Source organism: Hemicordylus capensis, chromosome 8 (genome assembly GCF_027244095.1).
Source record: "Hemicordylus capensis ecotype Gifberg chromosome 8, rHemCap1.1.pri, whole genome shotgun sequence".
NCBI classification, from domain to species: domain Eukaryota; kingdom Metazoa; phylum Chordata; class Lepidosauria; order Squamata; family Cordylidae; genus Hemicordylus; species Hemicordylus capensis.
Genome location: NC_069664.1, coordinates 17,447,809 through 17,472,980, shown reverse-complemented (window position 1 = coordinate 17,472,980; position 25,172 = coordinate 17,447,809). Strand labels below are relative to the sequence as shown.

The 25,172-nt window shown below is 49.0% G+C and overlaps 1 protein-coding gene across 8 annotated transcripts in view; it reads right to left on the bottom strand.

Annotated features, from left to right (window-relative positions):
* Positions 1-6,429: 6,429 nt before the first annotated feature.
* ZMIZ2 (zinc finger MIZ-type containing 2) overlaps positions 6,430-25,172 on the bottom strand; it is a 119,572-nt gene continuing 100,829 nt past the window's right edge. For all 8 annotated transcript variants that reach the window (XM_053269167.1, XM_053269172.1, XM_053269168.1 and 5 more), the window contains 10 exons: positions 22,639-22,780; positions 21,918-22,128; positions 20,234-20,339; positions 19,124-19,281; positions 18,286-18,353; positions 17,729-17,797; positions 14,638-14,885; positions 13,658-13,830; positions 9,440-9,694; positions 6,430-8,169 (listed from right to left, as the gene is read on the bottom strand). In XM_053269167.1, the coding sequence (XP_053125142.1) occupies positions 8,062-8,169; positions 9,440-9,694; positions 13,658-13,830; positions 14,638-14,885; positions 17,729-17,797; positions 18,286-18,353; positions 19,124-19,281; positions 20,234-20,339; positions 21,918-22,128; positions 22,639-22,780 (1,538 nt within the window). In that variant the 3' untranslated portion in view covers positions 6,430-8,061. The remainder of the gene's footprint in view (positions 8,170-9,439; positions 9,695-13,657; positions 13,831-14,637; positions 14,886-17,728; positions 17,798-18,285; positions 18,354-19,123; positions 19,282-20,233; positions 20,340-21,917; positions 22,129-22,638; positions 22,781-25,172) is intronic.

The window sequence follows — 25,172 nt, the reverse complement described above, 5'->3', positions numbered from 1 at the left end:
CTCCACCAAGCTGGAGCGGGCATTTAGGAACGACTGTCTCAATAGCCTGAGCTGTCAAAGAATCATCTGGGCTGTCAAAGAGTCACCAGCTCTGGACACTGTTTACTCCCCAAGGGCTGTCTGGAAACTGAGCAGATCCATAAGCCTCTGGAGGTGGACCATTCTAACTGGTCCACCACCCCTGCAGAAGGTAGACGGAGCAGCCAAACTAAACTCGACCAGATGATGATAATCATGTTAGATAGTAACAGAAATGAAGTAAACTGAACATGGCTGGGAAGGCAGCCCCTGGGGAATTTGGAGCTGCTTTACTGTAGCACAAGCATTAACAATATTACTCTCCCACAAGTAAATATGCATCACTGAGATTGGAGCACTCACAGAGCTGGTCAAGCCATGAGTATTTCATTAGGCAAAGTGGTAGATGTGAGAACAGCTAAAAGCCTTTCTCAGTAGTGCAGGGTCCTCCAGGCTGAGGAGAAGTTACCAGGCAGCACTTCTCTCTCTGGGCAGGTGTCCTTAGATGACACTTCAGATGATGTGGTTGTGGGAGCGATTCTAGTTCCACAAGAGAGGGAGAGAGACTCTTCTCGATCCATGTTAAACTTCCCTCGTGTCCCCTTGTTCCATAACAAAAACCTTATCATGTCCTCTTAGTCATCACTTTCCCCCCCAACCTGGAAGCCTTTTTTGATGGGGAAGAGGACTTCACCCTGAAGTTCTGAAGGGAGAATGTTTGGGAATGAGATGTGAACGCTACAATGAGAGTGTCGGTAGTAAAGTTAAGATTCCCAGAGTTCTTCAGTGTGGCCCACGGCTTCCACCTCCCTGGAAGCAGCTGTTCAAAAATGGTGCTTCCAGGGAGGTGGAAGCTGTGGGCCACACTGAAGAACTCTGGGAATCTTAACTTTACTACCGACACTCTCATTTTAGCACTCACATCTCATTCCCAAACATTCTCCCTTCAGAACTTCAGCGTGAAGTCCTCTTCCCCATAAAAAATGGTTTTTTTGCCGGGGCGGCCCTTACATGAGGCAAGGTGAGGCAACAGATTATTGGGGCAGTAAAGCAGTAACAGTCCCTTCCACTTAAAAACAAAACAGGCAAGGACGTGTGCAGAGTGGGGTGGCATTTGGCACCCTACTCAGGCACACAGCAATCTTGAGCCACCGCTGCCTTTTGTCATCTGACAGTTGGAGAACATGAAGATGTTGCCGGTCACTCTGGCCTTAAAAGGTTTTAAGGAAAGATCTGCCACTTCTACAACTGAATCATTGCACAGTGGAATCATTTTACAACTCCCAGAATCCCCAAGCAAAGGCTCTTGCAGCTGGGGATTCTGGGAGTTGTAGTCAACAACATCTGGGAATCCCTGTTAGGGGGAAGACTGCTGGGCAGGTCGGCCTCAAGGTTGGCATTTTGGGGTAGTTTAGTTGTTCATGAGATGATACCAGCACTCTTCAGGCATCCTCTTCCCCGCATGCATGGATTGCACAAGGGGGGCAAATGGGAGCATGCCAGCTAGCCACGGCCCCTCCACTGACACACCCATTGGCCATACCACAGTGGTTCAGTGCTTGTTGGCACAGGGCACTGCCAAAAGTGGGGAGGAGGAATAAATGGCCGCGCATGTGCATTCCTGGAGGACATGGCCAGTGAGTGCACTGGCCGAGATGCCAGGACTGGGCAGTGTGCTCCCACATGCCTTTAAAAAGGCCAAGTCAGGCCTGAACCGGGGGCTCCCACATGCCCTCCTCACACATTCAGGCATAGCCTAAGTACTGCTATATCGAGGCATCTGGCCATGCAGACACAGTGGGATCAGCACAACACACAAGTAAAAGGGAGATGAATCCAGTCACGATGGGGCTTCCGTTGGTCTTCTTGTCAGAAGCTACAGCTGCACTCTTCTCCTGCCGAGTGGATTTTTCCGAGAGAGTCAGATTAATCCCTAGGGATTAGACCTGGTTGAAGTGAGAAGGGCATATGGCCCCCACCTGTTCTCTAGAGTCCCCCTCCCTGACTAACGCAAGCAGAAGCACCAGCCCTCTACCTGTCACTCTAAGCTGAGTTGTAGCCATCTGTTCCCTGGGGGAGTCCTTGGCACTGCAGGCAGGCATACGAAGCAGCCCTAGTATGCAATGTGTGAGTTTCTGATTTAATCTGTCCAGCAGCTGCCAAGATTTTCTCATGTGGCTGACCAGAAGCCAACTGGATGGCTAGGCTCAGAATCCTAACAGTCAGATCCCAGGCAAATATCTTTCAGATGGAGGCCCGTGAGAACCTGGACAGAACAGAACGCTGCCCCCTAACTGCTTACCTTTGCAGCCTTTGGTTTGGTTTCATTTCCCTTTTCTAGGTGCTGCATCTGGAAAGTGAAACCCTCCAAGACAGGGGTCTCCAAACTTGGGTCCCCAGATGTTGCTGCACTACAACTCCCATCATACCCAGCCCCATTGGCCAAAGGGACCCAAGTTTGAGAACCCCTGCTCTAAGATAATTCTTGGCAGCCACTGATAAAAGCTCGATAGCCATCCAAAAAGCTTCCAAAATCTACAGCTGAGTCCTGGAACTGCAGTTTGGGAATTGGTATTCAAAAAGAGATTAAGATTTACTCACCAGAAATTGAACAATGGCACCCTTGGTCCTGATCCCAGCTAGATAGCTTCGGGGAAGGGAACCAGATCTTAACATTGTGCTGCACTTCAGCTCTTCCACAGGTCACAGGGAAGAACACAATGAAGTTTATTGGATGTGAGTTATATCCCACTTTATCCCATGAGCTCAGAGTGGCTTACAGCAGTTTTCTTCCATGTTAATGGTTTTGCCCCCAATGGGTTCACAATCCAACCGCAAAGCGAGGTGCTTGCATCTTGCAGAGCATCATGGTTTCAGTGGGCTACTTCAGCAGATAAAATGCTTCATGCCAGTCAGCTGCCACTCTGATGACAAATGACGCCGTGGGAGGCACAAAGCACATCCTAAGGGACCGTGCAGCTAGTATGGGGAGGCACCTTTGACAAATAAATCAATTTTGCTCCCATGTCTCCAGAATGAGGGCATATGAGCTGGCAGTTTCTTCTCAATTAGCAGGAACTGAATTTACACCACATACAAGGCAAAACGGGGGCTAACACTGGAAGACAGGCGAGAAACTGTTAAGACTGCACAAGTCTGCTTACATGACCCATTTCCAGAGGTTCAGCCACATTAGCCTGGAAGATCACATCATATATGATAACAGAGTTTGGTCTTCCCAAAACAGGACCCCCTACTCTTTTGGATACCTCTTGTCCACAATAGCAACCTTTTTTTCTTAAAAACAACACCACCACAACTCTGGCAAATCTCTATGATTTCTCCCCTCTGCTAATTGAATGTAATTGGACTGAATTGCATGGAGAGGGGAATTTTCGACGATTCTCCAGAAGCAGCTGATAGGAATTCTCCATTGTTTTTAGGAAGCTGCTGGATGCTGAAACCATGAGAAAAACAATCCCTCAGTGATGCACCGGCTCATGCCCTGAGGTGTGTGCATGGATGTGTGTGTGTGTGTGTGTGTGTGTGTGTGTGGAGTGAATGACCTAGATCTGCTCTTTCCAGTTGGGGAGGGAGGAATGAGCCAGAACAGCAATGAGATGTGGGAATAGGCTAATAGGTGCAGCAGAGGTCCAGCCAATGCTGCTGTCAGGTAGACTGAAATAGTGTGGCTTGGCCTGTCTTCCCACTTACCATCCTTCCCATGCCAGTTGGAGAATCAAGAACGGAAGTGGTCAACAGTGTTAGCATGGAGGGCCTTTGCATGTGTTGCAAATCATTTCTGGCTGGCTTTAATCGCGGCATAAGTCAAAATCTACAGGGCAGAGGAAGGGGAGTGTAGACAGGGAGAACAGCTGTAGAAACACCCCCCACCCCATCTTCTCTTAGTTTCAGGAGTTTGGGGACTTTTTATGTTCCCATGGAGAACAGCATGTACATTTGGGCACCATCATTGCTGCTATGAGCCAATGACTACCTGATTTGCTGATATACCGAAAGAAAACCACAGGGCTCTGTGGGCACCAGGAGTCGAAATTGACTTGACGGCACATTTTACCTTTACCTAAAAGCCCTAGAGGGCAAAGACCTCAATGGTTGCAATGAAGGCCAACTTTCCCTTGTACTCCAGGATTTTCCGGAAAACATCAGAGCCAGCATAGCGCAGTGGTTAGGTGTTGGACTAGGACCGGGAAGACCCAAGTTCAAATCCCCATTCAACCATGAAACTCACTGGGTGACTCTGGGCCACTCATGTATCTCTCAGCCTAACCTACCTCACAGGGTTGTTGTGAGGGAAAAATAAGCATGTACTCTCTGAGCTCCTCGGAGGAAGAGTGGGATATAAATTTAATAAATAAATAAAAATACTTGGATAGCTAAATCCTTTAATCTCCCAGGATGCACAACTGGCCCAGATGAATGTTGAGTCACTTTAACCTGATTCATTGTGTAATTTACATACCTGCATACCTGTTCATATGTTGTTGGTTGAACTCAATTCCTGCCTGCCACTAGTGAAAGGTTTAATTCTCAACAGCTGATATGCAGCCATTTTAACCTCCAATGTTTTTGCCATCTTACTCAGAGAACCTTCCTGGAGCTTAAAGTCTTCTCTGAAGATTCCAAGCTCCTTTTCAAGTCTTTTGGGTAGGCAAGATTAACTTCTTGCATTTGCTTCCCTTGGCTCTTCAAATTTTAATGCATTTGGATTATCTCACTGGGTGCCGCTCTCATTTTCCTCTTTTGGAATCCATATTTTATTATATATACATCTAATAAATATCTGAGCAGAAAAGAACTACCTTTTAGTTAATTTTTCCCTTCTCTCAATAGTCTTACTCAAATCCTGCCCTATGCAGGTGCCTTTCAAATCCCCCTTGCTGCTTGACACACTAGCAGATTTTCATATTTTGTCTCCACCACTCTAAATCTTTTCGTTCCTCTACATTTCTTTTCCTGGTAATCAGCTGCCTCTTTGAATTCACAGATTGGTTAATTCAGCCGATTTGTGGTCTGCTTTCATTTACATCCATTAGAAAGAGAGAGATATTCTCCTCTAGGCCTGGAGCAGAAAATATCAAAAATAAGGACCTTTGGTGGAAGCTGCACTATAAATACTGGCAGCAAAAGCTCACGGGGTTTGCTGCAATGACTCACTTTGAGTTCTCACCAACCTTTAGTGGTGGGGCATATTTCAGTATTAAGAAATCATCCGCCTGTCCAGTAGGTGCTCAGTCTCATCTAATATTGGACAACTACAGAAGATATTCAATTAAAGTGAAGTCACAATTCTGGATCATATATGATTGCATATAATTTTTATCCCTTGATACAATTTACTTGCAGCCTTAGAGTACCTCTTGATTTCTGCCATTAGTATTGTTTTTAGGATGGCTTTAAGTTGTTTTATGTAAGCCACCTCGGGCACATCTCTTCAATAACATTTTAAAATTAATAATAGTAATAATAATAATAATTTTGCCTTCGATTTCTTGTAATATGCATCCCTCCCACCAGCACTGTGGTTGGGAGATGGACCAGTTGCAGCATGCTTGAAGCAGCTGCAAATCTGAGGCACTGAAGCAGACATGTCAATCACAGCACTGATCTCTTCCCTTCCCTCATCATTTTTAATAAATGTATGGCACATCACCAGATTAGATGACAAGCAAGTTTTGTGATATCATCAGCAACAGAGAAAAACATGTAAACAGCCATTTGAGAATAGGATGCAGTTCGATGCAGTTCATCTGCCTGTGAGGATTATTAGCAATTTTGCATTGAAAATGATATGTTGCGGAATGCTGCCAATATGGGTTGTATCGAATCGATTTAGATGCAGTCCTAGAAATGGGTATCTGGAAACTCAGGGAAGAGAGAGGGAGTTCCTCACTCCAGTTTTACTGAAGAAGAGAAACTCCCACTCCAATTTTAGAGGACTGTTTCCTGTCTGAGTGCACCCTTATAAAACCTACTCTTATTTCTCCATTTTTTAATACATCCATCTTTGTTCCAAGAGTTTTTCTCCCCCTCTCTCCGCTGCCAGGTTGTATCTCTGCAATGCCATGTTTAATAGGCCTCTTGTTCTCTGCTTGGTGCCTTTAGTGAGAAGTAGACAGTTGATAAGTCGCTACCCATGCAGGTTTTCATTACCATGTTCTAATTAAAACCATGTTCCCAATCATTCCTTGGCTCCCAAGACATCTCTGCCGACTTAATATTCTGGCTTTGGGCTTGATATGAAAATGGTTTCTTCAAGAAAAGAACCCCAAGCAGAAAAGGAAAAAAAGGAACACCCCAAGAATCAACCCCTTTAAAGCCTAAGAAAGATCCATGTTCTCCACATGATTTTGCAAGTATAAACACTTTTAACACCAACAGTACACAGGCTATTTTGGTGAGCCCCACCAAAAAGAATCCTTTAATATATAGCAATAATGAAACAGGATACACAAAACTCGACAGAGTTGTCAGCACTTTGACACAGGGACTCCTTGGCTCAGAAAGCCTGGCCATGAACAATGGTTTGGTTCTTCACATACAGGTAACCCGTCACCACCATCCCAAATGCAACCTCAACTTAAATAGGTTCCTGAGTGGGATGAAGGAGAATGGCAGGTTAAAACACACACATTTGTTTTGGACTGACTCGTTGCACCTATTTCTGGGGCTCATGATTAAAATGAGTTAAATTCTGAGCATCCAGATCCTACTTTGGTGGGACGCACACATGTCAAACGCAAGGGACAGACCCCGGCTATGGCTAAATGCATCAAGTCTCTGGATGGTGCACACAGCCCCATGTGGAATGGTCTATATTACAATCTAGGAAGCTTATGCACATTTATACAGAGGACTCTTGCCCCAAGGCTGGGAAGCCCTTGAGACTATACAACAGAGTGATGCGCTTGTTTTTAAATATTTCTTTCCCTCCCTTCCGCCCACTTTTCCTTCCATCCTTGCCTTTGTTTCCTTTATAGTGTTTCTACATTATTTACATTGTTGTGCTTGTAGACGATCCATCCGACAGATGGAGACGGTCTGTCAGGTTGTGTCCAGGGAACGGTCTGTTCTTTATGCCAGAAATGTGTTTCGTTTGCTGCTGCAGTCCATGGGGAAGCAATGGAAAAGTTGTCCGGCTCGAGCTCTCGAGAGGCTCTTGGATAGGACAAGCAGGGAGTGTGGACAGGTTTCCGATCCCAATTCGCTCTGACGTATCCATGACACCGGGTGCTGGATGCAGTCAGACAAACAGCTGCAACCCCGCCTTGGGACTGGGGTTGGGACAGGCAGAGCTGGCTCCCGGAGGCCTCCAAATGCAGGGACATGCAAGTGAGCGCCATTGGCTTTTTCTAGACACTGTCGATCTCTGCCTTTCCTTGCAGCTTGTGGCTTAAGAACTTGAGGACATTTCTAGACCAGGAGGAACCAGCTTCACTCTCTAGCTTCCTGTGTTCAAGCAGATCTGATCATCCCACGAATGATGTGCACGAGGAAGGGGGGAGAGATAGATAGATAGAGAGAGAGAGATCAGGGCTGCTAATGTCCGAGGGAGCCATTCTGCTTCATTCCTTCGTTCCTTTTTCCCCTGGGTGCAGGTTACAGGATGTCTCTTGGGCTGATCAGCAGGGGCAATACAGCTGCTTTGTGGCCCAGACCTTGGGATGGTCTGAGCATCTTGATAAAACTAATTCTTCGGGAATGTCCCCACTAGCCTCTCTCCTGGGCAGGAAGGATTTGCAGAACAGCTAGAGCAAGCTGCTCCAGTGTCCATGGGATCCCTTTGGTAGGGTAGAGGCAATTGTGACGAAATGGCATTGCTGCCTGGCCAAAGTTCCTGGGCTGCCTTCCCACTATTCTGACTCACTGGCAGTGTGTACTCCACAGTACGAGGCAAGACCCTTTTTCTTGATGGGAGCCTGGAAAGCTATGGGGTGGCTTGTGTGTATGAGTGTGTGCGATGCGCAGGTATGTGTACATGGTGTGTGGAGCTTGGCGACTGTGTTCCATAAAGGGGTGGTTTCAATTGTTCTCGAACAAGGAGAGCAGGTCATCGTTGCTGTTATTGGGGAGATCGGGAGGTCCCAAGTAGGAGAGCAACTCATCTGGGTTCGTCAGCTCAGGAAGCAGCTGAGGGCAAAAGACAAAGAACGGCCGTCTTACTAACACTTTGAGCCAGAGAGCAGCACAAAGAGCAACCCAAGCAGGATCTCGATATGAAATCAAAACAAGTTAGGAAGAGGATTGGAGAAGAAGTCCTTTCAAGATGCCAAGTGCGAGGCCATTACACACAATGCAACATGGAGAGATCAGCTTGTGTCCACTCACAAAACTCAAGAGGATTCCATCTCATCTCTCACCTAAGAGTGAAGTCAGCACCTCTTGTCCTGGCCGTCTTATGACTGAACACACAGAACAAGCCTCTCCATTTCAAGGCATATTTCATAACTGAGGGGTCTGAGCCTAGACAATGCCCCCCCTACCTCAAATCTCCTTTAGTGGAAGAGCGGGGGAAGTGTGCCCTGCGGCACAATAAAGGGCTGCCACATGCCAAGTCACACTGCAGCTTTTCTCCTTTGCCGAGCTATTTATTGTCAATGAACAAAGCAACTGCCAGTTCCACCTTTGCCCTTGTGCTGTAGGGAAAGCTCAGCTCATGAGCACCTAAGCTGCACATCCATCATTCTGCGTTCCAGAACAGGACTCTGCTACGCTTGTGGCTTTCCTGGTGGAAATAGAATGTGTGCATAAGAGAAGGAACGGGGTGGCTTCTAGCAGGGATTGATGAAGGAATTGCAATCTCAGCCCTTGTCAAATTGGAATGGATGCGGCTGGTGAGCGGTGAGCCAGAGCCTAGAGGGGTCCCCAGTGCCCAGCCAGACATTATTTGATGGCAGGGGTGGGGAGATTCTACTTTCTGACATATTGATGCTCCACAAAATACTACAGGTATCAACAGCATATGGACTGAAATTAAGTTGGTAGAAGTGGGGGCATTGTGCCTGAGCGGCAACCCAAGGAGGCATGGTGTGGGGGTGGGGGCGGGGGCGTGGAGAACAGTAGACACCTGAGAGAGTGAGCAGGAAGTCATCTGGGGAAGCCTCCAACCTCTAGTTCCAGGTTCAGGCCAAAAAATCCAAGAGCTGAGAGTCTGCAATGTGGATAGAAGGGAGCCAGCAGCAAAGCGGGGCAGGAAACCAAATCTCTGTCAGGAAAGTAGGGCGGGAACTGCCACACAGTTCTTCTAACCGACAGCACTGTGGCGTGTAAATTCAAGTCACGAGGGCTTTATTCAAAAAGTGGAGACCACCGACTGATAACAGGAGCAACCCAGCAGGGAGTCCCAAGGCAAGAGAAACGGGAGAATGCGGGTGGGAAGAAAAAGGGCCACAATACTTACGTCAAGAGAAGGCTCCGCTCCTTCCCCGGCTCCCGGCATCCCAGGCTGGCCCACCATCCCAGGACCAGGATTGAAGGAGAGGTCCCCTCCGTGAGCTTGCCCTCCGGACCCCGACTGTCCAATGGGTTGCCGCGACTGTGGTGGGGGAGGGTTCCGATGATGGAGTTGCTGCCCTGGCTGACTGCTGAGGTTGGGGTTGTTTAATCCTTGCTGCACAGGGGTATGAGACTGATCCATCCTGTTTGATGGGGGCATCTAATTACAAAGAGGAAAACGGCAAACAGTGAGAAATGACCTTGCGGATGTGACACAGGGTCCGTTCAAGGCACGGCTGTGAGTGCACGGAGTAGTAGGGCTGCGGTCTTGCACTTCATGCCCCCTACCCTGCACCTTCTCTGGCATGTCAACCCAAGCACTCCCCCTTTTAGCCCCACACATGCTCACATAGAAGCATCTCATGGACATTCAGGGGCATTTGGTCTGCTCCATAAAAGTGACTAGTATGTCTTCTCCTCCGCTTGGGGTGCCATGCAAAGGAGGAAGATGTACAGACCCTTCTACAGGGTGATCCATTCTGCCCCTGCTTTCAAAGAGAAGGCGTCCATCTAGTCCAGCCTCCTATTTCCCACAGTGGCCAACTAGATGCCTTCAGGAAGGGAATCTGCATCTCTCTCCTTCACACAATGCCTGGAAGTGGCAGGCGGCCAGGGGAGGAAGCAGGAAGTATGCGTGTGTGCACACACGCACATCCCCCAGAATTCTTTCTATTCTGCTCATCTAGAACTTGTTCAAGCATCATTGGCCAAACAGCTTCGGCACTGATAGCGTTGGAAAAGGGAGTTACAGTACCTCCCTCCTTTCTGAGAAGCAAAGCACCCGCTCTTAGAGAAGGTCTCGAAAGAGGAAAGCATCCATTTTTTAGCAGTTCACTGATTTTTGGCAGTCTAATTTCCCCATCTTTCTACATCGCGGACAGGTGACATTATAGCCAACACTGACAGTGAAGTTGGAGGAAAACTCCAAAAAAGAACGTAAAATGCTATCCCTCTCCCACATTTCTGCCCTGTGGCATCAGGAGAACCTCACATCCGCGTGGATTGTTTGGCAGAAGCTGGGATGAGCAGCTGAAACCACTCGTCAAATGGATCGTGTGTCATTCCTGAGGGGCTAATTTTAAGAGGTGTTGAGAACCAGCAATCCCAGATGCCGTTGGAGGCATCTGTGGGTGCTCACAGAGATGCTAAGTTTGGACTTGTTCTAAAAATGTAATGTTCTGTGAAACCTATTCAGAAATGGAATGAATCTATCAGCACACATTCTCACATGACAAGGTAGCTGGATAAGACCAAGACCTCAATACATTCTGAGCGCCACAGCAGCCACTGAGTGACTCTGCCTGACTGCTGAGGGCAAGAGTGATGAGAAGAAGGACCTGGCAGCAGGCATTGCCTCTTGGAGCTACCGTGTGCTCTGTGCATCTCTCCTGTGGCGGGCAGTGCACTTCAGGACATCTGCTTGGCATAGAAAAATGGGACAGAGAGAACTTTTGTCTCCCTCCCCCCTTACACTAGAATTTGGGGGCCATACAGTGGGATAGATGAGCAGTAGACAAAATAAAGGACTTCTTCCCACAGCACATTATTAACACGGAATTCAGTGCTGCCAGATGCGGCCATGGCCACTAGCTTGGAGGGCTTTAAGAGAGAAATTCAGGAGACATCTATAGCAGCTTTGAGCCAAAGGCCTGTGCAGGCATTAACCCCTCCATGTGTGGCTAGTGTGTGAAGGGGGGAAACAGAAACATGCTGGCTAGTCACATCCCTCAAGCCAGCTGGCCACACTCCCTAGCTAGCCACCCTTAAGGATTTAGCTGTAACAGGGCAGTGGGTTTTGGAACCACCCCAGCAGATAAGACTTCAGTGGAAGCTCTTGGATGATAGATGTCGGGAGGAGCGGGGCAGTTGCCTTGAAGCCCTGCTTCTGGAGGCCTCTGGTGGGCCACTGTATGGAAACAAGATGCTGGACTCCACAGACCTTTGCTCTAGTCCAGCAAGGCTCTTCTAATGGCTTTAGAGCAGCATTTCCCAACCAGGGTTCGGTGGAGTGTCTGGCTTCCACAAGCATCCCCTCCAGGAAATCTTAACTATTTTCCACTCAGGTACTTCTTCTTCCCCTCTTGCACCAGCCAGTCACCCCCATTTGCGTTAGTTAAAAAAAAACTTTTGAATAATATAACTCTTAAATAGACTTATTGCCAGGTGTCTTTTATTATTTTTCATTTGGAGAGGGCTGGGGTTCTATAGCACGGGGATTCTCAGCATTGGGTCCCCAGATGCTATTGGACTAACTCCCATAATCCCTAACCAAAGGCCACTGGAGCTGGGGATTATGGGAGCTGAAGTCCAATCACATCTGGGGACTCAGCGTTGAGAATCCCTGCTGTTTAGCATATCACATGTTGCAAGGGTGCCTTAACCAAAAAAAACCCACTGTGTTTTATACAGTAATTTGGACAAGAAGATTCCTCATCAAAGTGCAGTAGAAAGGGAAGGAGGCAGTGCTCTATGGATTCCTTGTAGTGACTTGAGGGGCATGTGCGCCAAAACAAAGTGTCCTGCACTTCATTCCCCTCCTCCCCACCAGTCAAAGGGTTAGGAGGTTCCCTTTTGGGAGTGTTTAAGGTCATTTCTCCCTAAGGATAAGGCAGATTTCCCTAAAGCAGCCAAGACTGTCGCAAGCTCCTTCCCAGGGTCTTCAAGCCAGACTATGCATTGGACCATGAGGAAGAGTCCGAAATGGCTGGCAGGGTGGAGCTGGTGGTGGCTCCTACAGTTTCTGCAGAGTGAGAGGCAAGAAGGAAGCCCAGACCCAAGAAGAGATGCTCACAGATGCTGTCACAAGAAACAGGCCAAGACCGTCTTTTTCAAACTGCCTAGCTGTAGGGAAGCCTTTCCACACTGACAAGGGAAACCCCTGCCCTCCTGCCATGGAACAGCTGCATGTTGCAGCAGATTCTGGAAAGTGTCTTTGGATGCATATACCCAGTCCATACCAAGGTTGTGAATTGAGTGCAAACCCTTCAGCATACTCAACACCTCTCTGCAGCCGTTCATTTCAGGGGGTGACTGGAAAGCTGTCAGAGAAGCGTTTCTCCTATTATTGATCTTCTCCTGGTGGTTCTTTAATACGCTTCTGAGAAACCTTAGGGTTTCCCAGGCCAGTTTGAAAACTATACAGCTGCAGGGTGAGGATTCAGCATTGGCTCACGATGCCTCCTGGTGGCAAATATATGGAACCACAGGCACAACCCGGCAAGACTTCTCAGGATGGATAGAATCTGCAGCCACATGTATGGCCGTCACATGAGATGCAAGCAGACGGCTGGCTGCATGCTTGATGCCTCTAGAAACCAGCCTTAAGAGATCTCCTCTCAGGTTCTCCAATTCCAAGGCCACTTTTAAGGGTACAAGATTTATGAACAACTAAAACGGGAACAACTGCACTCCCATCTTCATTACAAGAGGGATCACAGACAGCCGCCACCATGAGATGAGGCTGAAGCAGGCTGACAAATCCCACCCACCTCACCGCCTGCCCCCACTCTGACTTGGCGGCACACCAGTCCCAGCAGGTTCTCCTCACCCTGTGCTGAATTTCTGGAGGAGGATTGGGGGAGCAGAGGAGACGACAAGCCTGGGCTGGAGCATTTCCTCTTAGCAGCAGTAGGGGTCTTACCGGCACCCACAGCAGTCACCTGGCAGGTGGGATGGCAGCATGTCTCCAAATTCACTGCCCTAAGCAGCTTGCATCAGGTCACTGGGTTGATAGAATGGCCCAGCAGTATAGTGTATATGTATATACAGACTCTGTGTGTGTGTGTACGTACATACGTACGTACACATATACAAGCTCCTTTCCCACACTTCAGAACCCTCCCAAGTCTTGCAGGAATCTACAAAGCAAGATTTCACAGCGCCACCCACTTTGAACTGCATTGAGAGGTCCTTTTCCTTGGGAGGGAAAAATCTAACCAGTTGTCCCAGGAACATCCCAGATGACCAAGAGGGATAGTCAGCCGCATAGCAGAGATCCTGGAAGGAACAACCAGTGTAGAAACACACACACACACACACACACACACACACACACACACACACACACACACACCACCACCACCCTCTGCCCTCCATTCCACTCCAAGAGGAGATTCTTGCTGACCTGGCCAGTGATGGAGGGAGCAGGTGGCTTCTCAGGAGTCAGCAGGCTGCTAGGAATGTCTGACTGGTACGAGATTGGGGGAGGTCCCGGGTTGAATTCATTTAATGTTGGGGTACTGGGGTTCACAGTAGGGAACGAATCTGGGAAAGTTCCAGGGCCAGAAAAGCTCGAACCTGCAAGCAGAAATCCAAATCAGTTTGGAAAAAGGAGAGAAGATGGAAAGGACAATTGGATATCAGAGAGAGACGGGGGTCTGTCAAAAACCAACCTTGCAAGCTGCTTGGGATTGTTTCTAAGGCCCTTGGGAATCCCTTCCTCTCTCCCACACAAGATTGGTTAGGGCAGAGACTGCTGTGGCTGAGGATTATGGGAGTTCTAGTCCAACAACATCTGGGGACTCAAGTTTGAGAACCGTTAGGTGAGGACCTCGATCAAATGCAACAGCTAAGTGCTTATCATTAGCACCAAAAAAGAGCTCCTGTGTTTGTCAAGGGGGAAGAAATGTTTCTGGGGTTGTGCAAAACACCTTTGCAGCTCAATCCTGCCTTGCAAGGATGCCTTACAAGGTTACACAGGAAGCTACCTTATATATACACTGAGTCAGACCCTTGGTCCATCTAGCTCTGCATGGTCTACACAGACTGGCAGCAGCAGTTCCCCAGGGTTTTAGATAGGGGTTTCCCCCCAGTGTGACTTTGACCTGGGAGTCAAGGAGGAGAATCAACTGTACACACAGAAGTCTGGCTTTCTGGTAACAGGGAAGTAACAAAAGTATTGATGCAGGCTGCATCGTTGGCAGTCATGGAGGTAACTTCAGATGCCCAAGAACACACACACACACACACAGAGGAAGGGCAAAGGACTCGTCCGCTAGGGAACCCACATTCTTGGAAGTGGGCACCGTCTCTGACGCAGCCCTAGAGAACGTCCCGTGGACCCCCCATGACGCATCTTCACACCCCCCCCCGAGGCAGACTCACTTTGGCTGGTGTAGTCGCTGCTGCCACTGCCGGCAGGCGGGGGTTGCAGGGGCACAAAGGGCGAGGGGGCAGGTCCCAGGGCAGCAATCATCTCCATGACGTTGGGCATCACCATGTGGGTTGGGCTCATGGTGCGGCAGCGCTTCAGCACAGGCCCATCCTGCTCTTCCTTGATGTGGATGTCAGGCTTGATGGGCACCGGCTTCCAGCTGCAAGTCGGGTCGATGGTGATCTCCTCATAATCGGAGCTGGAGGAGGAGGAGGCAGAAGGGCAGGTCAGAGGTGCGAGGCTGCTCACGCCCACGGGAAACACCCCCCTCCCCCAGCGGTGTAGGATTCCCAAGATCCAGTGTTTTCATGGGCTTGTGCCACCGCTTGCTGACACAGCTGGGGGGGGGTCATTCTAGCATGGCAAGCAAGGGAGCATGCATGTGCATGGATGGACCCCAGGGGGCAACTGCAGAAGGAGGGAATTGAGCCCCCTTGATGCTCTTTGTCATGGTCCAAAAGTCCTGCTCTAAAATCCAGAGATTCTGCCAATCACTGGTCATTGGGTTTCTTTGTGAACTTCAATGGCTGGAGATTAACTAGCTTCCCATTGCTTGCAAGCTCCTAACGCCGAAATGAACAGCGCATCGTCTCAAGAGCCTTTGATTCTTTCTGACCTCTTCAACCTCAGAAGGGATCTCTGGATCGCTGAAAACCCAAGGCTGAACTGAAGTCTGGGACTGCTCTCTCAAGATAAGAGCTCACATAAACAAGCCCTCACTCTCTAGCACTGCTCAGAGGACTTGCACAGGACAGAGTCTTTTTGCTCAAGAGATTTGTCCTTGGGAGCCTTAAATCTGTGGACAACGATGCAAGTGAATTACACACCAAGGCCATAACAGCGCTGCCTCAGTGCCCAGCAGGTTCAATCTGGTTCCTTCCTGTTTATGTAAAGCAATGCTGTCTTTTCCAGCAATGAACATTTGTTGTGCGAGGCCCTCAAATGGCGAAAGGGAAGTTTTGCATGCTAGCAGCTGTTCTACATTCTAAGACAAGAGGACTTCTCGGGGCCAACAGATGTGGCTCAGGTGGCAGGATCTTCTGGGCACAGGAGAAAACTGGGAATTCTGACACCATACTCCTCTGAAGGGGACTGATGTGGGAAGGGATGGGTGGCCTCAAAACTGCTGCCTCAGCTGGTAACCTCCAGGCTGGACTGCTGCAATGCACTCTTATGTAGGGCTGCCTTTGTGCCTATTTATTTATTTAACCTATTTGTATACTGCCCCAAACCAAAGTCTCTAGTCCGGAAACTTCCGTTAATCCAAAATGCAGCAGCCCGATTGGTCTCTGGGACAACTTGTAGAGATCAAATCATGCCTTTTCTTAAACAGTTGCACTCTTCGGGCAAAATATAAAGTGCTGGTTATCATCTTTAAAGCCCTGAATGGCTTAGGCCTTTCCCTGCAAGATCCCCACTGCTCATTAAGAGGGAGAGATCTGTCTTCAGGTGCCACCAGTTCATCTGGTGGCAATTTGGGACTGGGCCTTCTCCGTTGTTGCCTCTAGGTTGTGGAATGTGCTCCCCTTGGAGAAGAGGTTTCTAATCTTTGGAGACCTTCAGAAGAGCCATAAAAACCCTTCTTTTCAGCCTGGCTTTGAATACTATTTAATGGTTTTAAAATGAGTTATGTTAACTAGTTTTATGTTTATATTTTCGATGGTTTTATTTTTTTAATGCGAACTGCCCTGAGCAATATTAGGATGGACAGGAAACAACACAATAGGGTGGGTAAATAAAAGCACCAAGGATGTGGCCTCAAGTTTAAGACAGTGGTCCTCTTCAGACACACCCATCACACGGAAGCACTGCTTAATCATGGTTCACAGGCCTTGCTTACATCCCTCCCTTCCATCAATAGTTTCATATATCCTCGCTTGCTCAAACTCTGGTTCAAATAAGCTGGAATTTCCTGGTTTGGGGCATCACAGCAAATCCTTTTTTTCTGCACTAGGGCTGGAGGTTTAAAACGCCCTCTCCTTGTGTGTGAGGTGGGGCGGGGGAGCAAATGGGCCAGAGGTGTTAAGTGTTGGTTCTGTGTGCAGTCTGAACCAGACCTCTGACCGCCTTTGCCACTCTGTGAAGATGTTCTTGTTACAAGCTGCCACCATGAATTGGAAGGCGGAACTGAGAGGCAAGGCAATCCTTTCCACAGTACATTGCAGTATACAAACTGCCTTCCAGTTCTCATCTTATTTCTCATGGTAACCGCCCTGTGAGCCCTCCTGTATTGTAAAGTTGGCTGGAGAAGCCCCCTTTCATAGTTACTCCAAAATGGATTTCCTCTCTATGCACTCAACATTCCCAAAGTTCCTAGGGCCAACCTTCAAGCTGGTAAACATTTCTGTGTTCTAAATATTTACGGATGAACATATTTCTGCATCCCTAGGGAATCCTGTGAGGATGCAGAAACTGCTACCTTATTTTTTATTTTTGCATGGCTCCTTCCGCCTCCAAGCTGAGAGGCACTTGACCACCCAAGTTCACTATAAAAGGGCAAGATGGATGGAGGGCAGGGGGGAGAGATACAAACCATCCCAGACAAGGGATGCTTGTAAAACAAGTCATCGCTCATGAAGATCGGAACTATGACCCACAATGATAAGGGCTCCCCTAGAAGTGCAATTCCATCATGATTTCATCTCCCACCCACCAGGATTTTTTCAAAACTGCCCCTTGGTATTCAAGGTCTCTGGTCTCAGCGAACAATAAGTGGCTGTCTCGAAGGCCTGGATTCCATAGAGTTCTCACCCTGCTCCTATCCCAACAGTAGCTTCATCTAGTCCATGGGTTCTCAACCTTGGGTCCCCAGATGTTGTTGGACTTCAACTCCCATAATCCCCACCCAAAGGCCATTGGGGCTGGGGATTATGGGAATAGAAGTCCAGTAACATCTGGGGACCCAAGGTTGAGAATCCCTGATCTAGTCCCAACATTGTACAGGAAGGGTGTGTGGGCTGCCGGGTCAGGTTCTGGCACTCGCCTGCCCCCTGGTGATAAGACGGTGCCAGCACACCATGACTCTAGTCAAACAATACTCACTTCTGAATGTAGATCAAAATCCCCAACATGTACTGGTCCACTTCCAGTCCCTCCAACAAAGCTGTTTTACTGAGCACAAAGCAAAGAACAGGGTGAGGAGAGCAGCCGTTCACAATGTGCAGGAAAATTCACAGGCTGGGGAATCACCCCCCACACTGCTTCTTCGCAACTCTTTCCCCTTCCCCGTGTCCTGTAGGAGCCCTGGAGGTTAATATGCCATTACTGAAGCTCAGCAGATACTTGACACAATGATGGATAAATGCATCTGCCAGAGTTGCACAGCAGGCAAATGGCATTACTGAGCTTCTGGGTTATATTGTTGGAAATGGTAACCGGGGTGGGGGCGGGCAGGGCGGCCTTCATGCCCTGCTTGTGGGCTTCTCACCCAGTGGGCCCCTGTGGGAAGCAGGATTGGACTAGACAAACCTTGGGTCTGATCCAGCAGGGTTCTTCTGGGGGCTTTGCATTCTTATGGCATTTCACTGAGCTTGCTCAGTTCTTGCATTAGTATTACTAGGACTTGAATAGCTCCTCCTTCCCCGACTATGAATACTCACTTGCAAACTGGACACCTCCATGTCCCTCTTTCACAGTTCAGCTGTAAGTAGGACTCCAGATCAAAGCACTGGACAAAGAGAGGAAGCAGGAAATGTGTCTGAGAAGAACGCATGGGAAGCGGCTGGTCACATCTGACTGGTCAAAAAGGATCTGGCCAACTGACCGAGAATTTTCAGCTAACGGTCAAGAATTTTTAACAGCATGAACTCTATTAGAATAACCAACAAATACTTTAAGCATCCTTATATTTAAGCATCAATAGATTTGATACTTATGCTAATGACAAAAACAACACACTGTGTGAAACAGGATGCTGGACTGGATGGGCCTTGGGCCTGATCCAGCAGGGCTGTTCTTATGTTCACTGTTATTGTGAAATAATGAAATTAACTTCAAGACTGCTTGCATGCAGATGGTTCCCTCCCTGGCGGCATCTCCAAGATAGGGCTGAGAGAGATTCCTGCCTGCAACCTTGGAGAAGCCGCTGCCAGTCTGTGGAGACAATACTGAGCTAGATAGCCCATGATCTGACTTAGTATATGGCAGCTTCCTATGTTTCTATGGGACAGTTGGGAAACAGACATCAGCCACTCTGTGCTCCTTGGAGGAAGACTGGGATACAACGAACAGTGCAGTTAGTGGAGCTTAATCATGTGTGTCTTATATTTATTTATATTTATGTATTTATTTGATTTGATTTCTATACCGCCCTTCCAAAAACGGCTCAGGGCGGTTCACACAGAGAAATAATAAATAAGATGGCTCCCTGTCCCCAAAGGGCTCACAATCTTCTATGCCTCCACAGAGTGGTGGAAGTGCGGATGAGACTGGACTCACCTGTATGTGCCTGCAATCGTGACCCCGTGCAGGAAGCTGGATTCTCCGGAAAGTGATGGGGCATTTCAGAGACACCTTGATGGCCGTCTGTTCCACACCATCCTCACCATTTGGACCTGGAGTTCCAGGGATTGTGCCGCTGCTGAAGTTTCGCTTTACTAGATATTGAAAGGGGAAAGTAGGTTGCAGACAGCAAGATCAGGGGCAGAGAGGAACCAGATGGTGGGCCGACGGATGTTGTGGACCTTGGCAATTAATATATGCTGCCGATTACCAAGCTTAGAGCTCTCCAGCAAGGCTGGGAATAGGGCTGTCAGGTCACAGTCAGGAGGAACCTTCTGTCTCTGTCCCAGGATGATCTCCTCACATGCCATCACCCATGGAATCTAGGTCCCTTACATCGCTTCTCTGTGTTCCAACCCAAGTCCCGAAGGCTGTAACTGTTTTTTATTTGCGCGTGCGCGCACACACACACACACACACACACACACACACACACACACACACACAGGTGCTGCCTTGCTAGAGTGAGCTGCAGCCAGCAAAACTAAGAATACCAGACTAGACAGGCAAAACCAGAGGTTTGGGACTGGGCGGCTAATTTTTTTTTAAGTCAGTTGTTGCCAGTTCTCTCACTCTACTGCTTTTAAAAGACCATCTTCTTGCTTGTTTTTCCCCCTCCATACTACATTTTAAAATGTTTTCTGCTTGTTGCTTTTAATCACTTGTCTGCATGTGGTTTTAAAGTAAGCTGCCTTGAGGGTCCAACTGGAGCTAAAAGGTGGGTAATACTAGTGAAAAGCAGTTTCAGAGTATTTATTAGATTTATCAACCACCTTTTCTCCCCCAGAAGTTGGGACTCAAGGCAGCTTTCTATACCGAGGTGGTACAGAGTAAGGGACAAAGCTGCCCAAAGTCCTACAATGTCAAATACAATGAGCCCCAAAGTGCCCCACATATCCCCTTGTGCTTTTCTAGTGCCACAAATGGGCCCAGATTCGAGTCACAGCCCTTATGCTGCAGAAAAGTGAGCCTCACTCCCCTGAAGAAGTGGGAAAGAGCATCCTGGCTCCCTGGCCAACGTTTACAGGCAGGTGGGTCCACACTCACTTTTGGTGATGCAGTGCTCAGCTGGTAGCAGACGCTTCTTTATCAAGCCTTGCAAAACAGAACGCACCGAGGGCCTGTGAACCAGCTGCAGGACGAAGAGGTGAGACTAAAAAGAAGGGGAAAGAGGAGGCTTAGTTGGGCTGAGTTCATGTATGCATGCCAGTGAGCATATGCAAAAGCGTCTTCCTTTTGTTCAAACATATTTGTTTATTATACTTTTATACTGCTCAACTGACCAATGTCCTCAAAGTGGTTTACAAAAGGAACAAACATTAAAGCCAAAATCTAAAACAATATGAATCAAATATAAATGGAGAACATTAAAAGCAGCCACTAAGCCGTTATAGACCCAGCAGAAATCCAGATAATTGGCAATTACAAATTAAAAGCTTGCCAGAAGAGGAAGCCTTTAGCCAGGTGCCTAAACATATACAAAGAAGCCGCCAGAGAGGGCATTTCAGATGGGGCCACCACTCTCCAGCCACAGATCTGCTTCCCCACTCTGTGGGTTGACTGGTGCAGTGTAGCAGCCAAAAGCATGAGCCAGGAAGTCCACAGTCAAAGCTCACCTGAGACACCAACTCACTGGGTTTGCCTTGATGGAGCCAGAATACTGGCCTAACCTATTGGGTGGTGGTAAGAATGAGAGAGAGAATGTATGGGAAGGACTTCGAACAAACAGGAAAAGCACGATCACATCCAAGTGTTCATGGCGTGATCGCCCTGTCCTTCCTTCAAGCAGCTCAGGGGAGAGTCCATGCTTCTCTCTGCATCCCGCTTGTGTCCCCCCAATAACCCCATGAGACAGTTTAAGGCGATTGACTCAACCTGAGATAGTGATGGGCCAGAGGGCAGAGGTTGAGAAGATGATCCTAAGCTCCAGGCAGGCTCCTGTGGGCACAAGGCCAAGAGGGGGTTTAAATTCAGGTTTCCCCGGTGTCAGACCAACACTCTAGCTACTATGCCACACTGTCTCCCTCCCAATGTTAATGGGGAAGGGTTCCAAACCATGGGTTATTGCGGACAATAGGTAAGAGTATCTCTTCTGCACAGATGACCACGCTGCACAAATTCAAAACTTGAGTCTCCATTCAGCATCCCGAGGCTCTAAAAAACTCACATTTCTGGCCCTTATGGCAGGGCTGTTCCACTTCGTCCCTCCTGCAGATGTTGGCCTACAACTCCCACAATCTCTGGCTATTGGCCACTGTGGCTGGGGATTATGGGAGTTGTAGTCCAAAAACAGCTGGGGGGGGCAAAATTGAGGAGGCCTGCCTTATGGCTCCAGAGATCCCGAAAAGCACTGCGGAAGTGCCTGGTGAATTCTCCAAAGCCAGATCTTCTGGTGGCCAAGTGCTGGAGCCTTGGTGTTCTGCATAGCTCCTTAATGGCAAGCAGAAAAACAAGGCACTGCCAAAGCAGCAGTCATATGCAAGTTGTCTGTGTGGTGCAGGGAGCCTGACTTCTGGGGTGCACAGATTGCAATGATTTAGGGCACCATATTCACACAACCAAAGCCAACAGGACACCTGATGGACGTTTGGGATGAAGTGAATACAATGGAATGGTTATAGGACCAAAAATCACAGATATTTTTCCAGAGAAGAGGAACTCAGCAGTTGACTCTATGCAGCTGCGGGAACCAGAGATGTCAGGACTAGGCAGAAGCCAAAGACTGACTTACACAGCAGCAAGCAGTGACGGTGATCTGGATGGTGTTCCTCCCAGGCTGGCACACCTGCTTCAGGTAGAGGGGCTTGTGTGATGTCTTGTTGTCCCCCCGCTCAATGGTCAGGGGCGTAGCATTTACGCTGACCTGGACCGAGGCGGGCCAGTTGGTATTCATCTGCCGGTCCTCGTGATGATAGCATTTAAATTGCAGCTCCAGGTCAGGCCTAGGAAGAGTGCAGAAAGACGCCGAACGGCTCATTAAAAACGCCATTCCTTTGAAAGGCAAGAGCTCACAGGAGGAGAGGAGACTGCAGAGCAAGAATTCAGGAGGACTGATCAGTGTTGACTGGACCAACAGTCTGGCATGTTCCTGCCAGCATTCCCCGAGGGAGGGAGCAGCCTAAAGCCCTATTCAGACGTTATTAGTACAACCATGTATGTGGGCACAGCATGTAAAAGGGGGCCAGAAGTCCCGCCCCAACCCCATCAGTTGCTCATGGGTGTTTGAAGAGACAAATGCCATAACCCATTATGCTGGGTGCTTCCGTGATCGGGAGACATATCAGAAAGCAAGTGAGGGGGGTCGAAGCACGGCCTTGACAGCCAGACTATGGTGTGGCCGTGATGTCTCCACCAGGCCACGGTTCTCTCATTAGGTAGAGTTGCTGGTGGGGAAGGAAGCAGCTCCTGCCCAGGAAGTCTCGGGTGGTGCAGGGAAGGCAGAGTCCTCTCACCTGAGCATCAGAGTCTTGTAAACCGAGTCCCTGAGCTGGAAGACGTGGTTGCTGACAGCCAAGTTGTGCTGGAGGCGGAAGGGCTCCAAGACCACACCGTCCCTCACGGGGAAAGTCAAGCGCAATTCGTCACATGGGTTCCCTGAGGGGGCAAGAAGACAGAAGAGGCTGGTGTCAGGTTGGAGGCGCCGGAAGGCACTGCAGGGGGCACCCATGGAGGCAGCGAGGCCGGCCTGATCGGGCCAAAGGGGATATACAAAGGGATGGCACACCACAGAGGAAGGGGCCAACTGCCTGGACCAGCCCTTATCCCAGTTTCCCTTGTGGAGTCCAGAACCACATCTCCTTTCCTCCCCCTCACTAGACTCTCTGTGCTCTTGTTCGGCCAGACTGCCCCCACAGCATCCTAACAGGGAGCCCCTCCCCTAGCTGGGGCAGAAGACCCACAGCTGTCACTTCCGCCGAGTCTTCTGGTCACCCACTTCCTGCTGCTCCTCACATGGGCCCAAATCTACCGTGCATCACCCAGCCTAGGCCAGAGCCAATTTATATGCAGAATCAAGCATTCAAGCTTGTCCTGGACTGTATCCCTGTGGTCTGCAAATGGGGTGGGGTGGGGTGGGGAATCACCTTTTTAAAATGTAAAAATATAAAGCACACAGACAAAATCAACAACTCCCTGCAAACAGAAGAGCAGCATGTCAAAAGACAGCAGCTAAACTGAACCCTTTCTCTTTGACACACTGAGGCTATTCATACGATGGGGCAAAATCAGGCTAGCGATTTCGCCCCATCGTGTGAATCACCAGGCTCGGCTCTGGTTTGCAAGCGGGTCACCCTCTGAAGTGCCCCTGCCCTAAAACCAGGGCAAAACCTAAAACCAGTGAGCGCGCAGCAAACCTGGCTTTAATAATCGTGAGTAGCCGCGGCGCGGCTCCGTGCCGTGCCTACTCACGAGGAGACCCCTGGAGGGGAGGCAAGCCTCTTGGCTCCAGGGGTCCCGCCAGCATGCCCTGCATGCTTGCGCAGGGCATGCTGGAGTTTGCGGGGGCCAATTGGCCCCCGCTCCCCCCCAGCCCCGTCATGGATCTGGCCACTCAGAGCTCCCTCCCTGCAAAAACGGGTCTCCCAGATCGTGAGACCCAGCTCACCATGTTTCTCTATGCAGGGAGGCCATCGTCTCTTGTTTTTATTATTATTTATTGTCGGAAACATCCACCTGTAACCTAAAGTGAACCATTCCAGGAAGGGTTTTACACGTGATTCTGTTAAACTGGTCTCTTGGTGTGCCAAAGCACTCCAAATACACTCCTATAAAATGTTCCCTGAAGGGGGTAACACATGGGACGACATAAGCTGTGGGTGTTTTACGCAGCTAGCTCACACAGTCCAAGCTTAATGACCAGTGAGGCTATTTAATTTGAGCGTAACATCTCCCTGGGTGGTCAAAGGAGGTAAGAACTCTTTGTTAAAACTAATATAAAACAGAGCACATTGGGACAGGCTATTTCTCATCCACAGTCACCAAATAAGTGAAAGCCCAACCGCAACAGAAATGGCTTTCCCTTTTAATGAAAATCTATGGGTACTGTAAGGAGCGTGGTCAAAAGGGCAGTAGCCTTTCGTCGTCTTTTTGGCCCCGCTCAAACGGAAGCCTCTCCAGCAATGCCGGTTAAAATAGGTGGAAGCTCTGGGGAAACCTCTGGAAGGGAACTCTATCAAGGGTCAGCAGCTACTGCAGATGCCTTGCTCCAAGTCTCTGGTAAGCAAACTTGTTCACAGAAGACATTCAAAGAGCATGGATTTTCATCTCAGGGATCGCAATAAGATACGGGAAAGGTGGCAGTTTCTAAAAAGGAATCTTCTCTCACAATGTTAGAAAGTGGGCGGGTTCACACCTAACATGGAACCTACTTGCAAAGCCGATGACTGACTTGTCAGTGACTGCGTGAACCCACGCCAAGGCAGGGATGGGAAGCTCACCTGGAGCATCAAACCTAGATGTGCAACCAACCTTTGAAGGTGGCTTGGCAAACCAAGTGCGGCTCGTCTGGAGGTGTGCGCTACTGTCTGAACCTGTGCTCCTCGTGAATCCTTGGTTCGTTCTAGGAGAGCCATCAGGGTCAATGGCGGAGAGGCAGCTGGCATAGGGAAGCCCTGCCAGTCAAAGGGCAGCACAAGGCAGGCTGGGAGAGCATCCAGGGCCTTGCTGGGAGGCCTAGTCAGGGGGCATAACTCTGGGTCAACTCCAGCAAACCAAGGTTCCCTCCATATCTTGTGCTCCCCACTTTGTGTGAACCTGCCCACTTTTCTTGGGTCAAACGAGCCACCTGACTATTGAGAAGAGGAGGGAGTATCAGTAGCACTTCTAAGGGATTATGTCAGAGGAGAAAGAAAGAAGTTGTCCCCTTTGCTAAGCAGGGTCCTCCCTGGTTTGCAGTTGAATGGGAGACATGTGTGAGCATTGTAAGGCATTTCCCTTAGGGCATGGGGCCGCTCTGCAAAGAGCATCCAAGTTCCCTCCCTGGCATCTC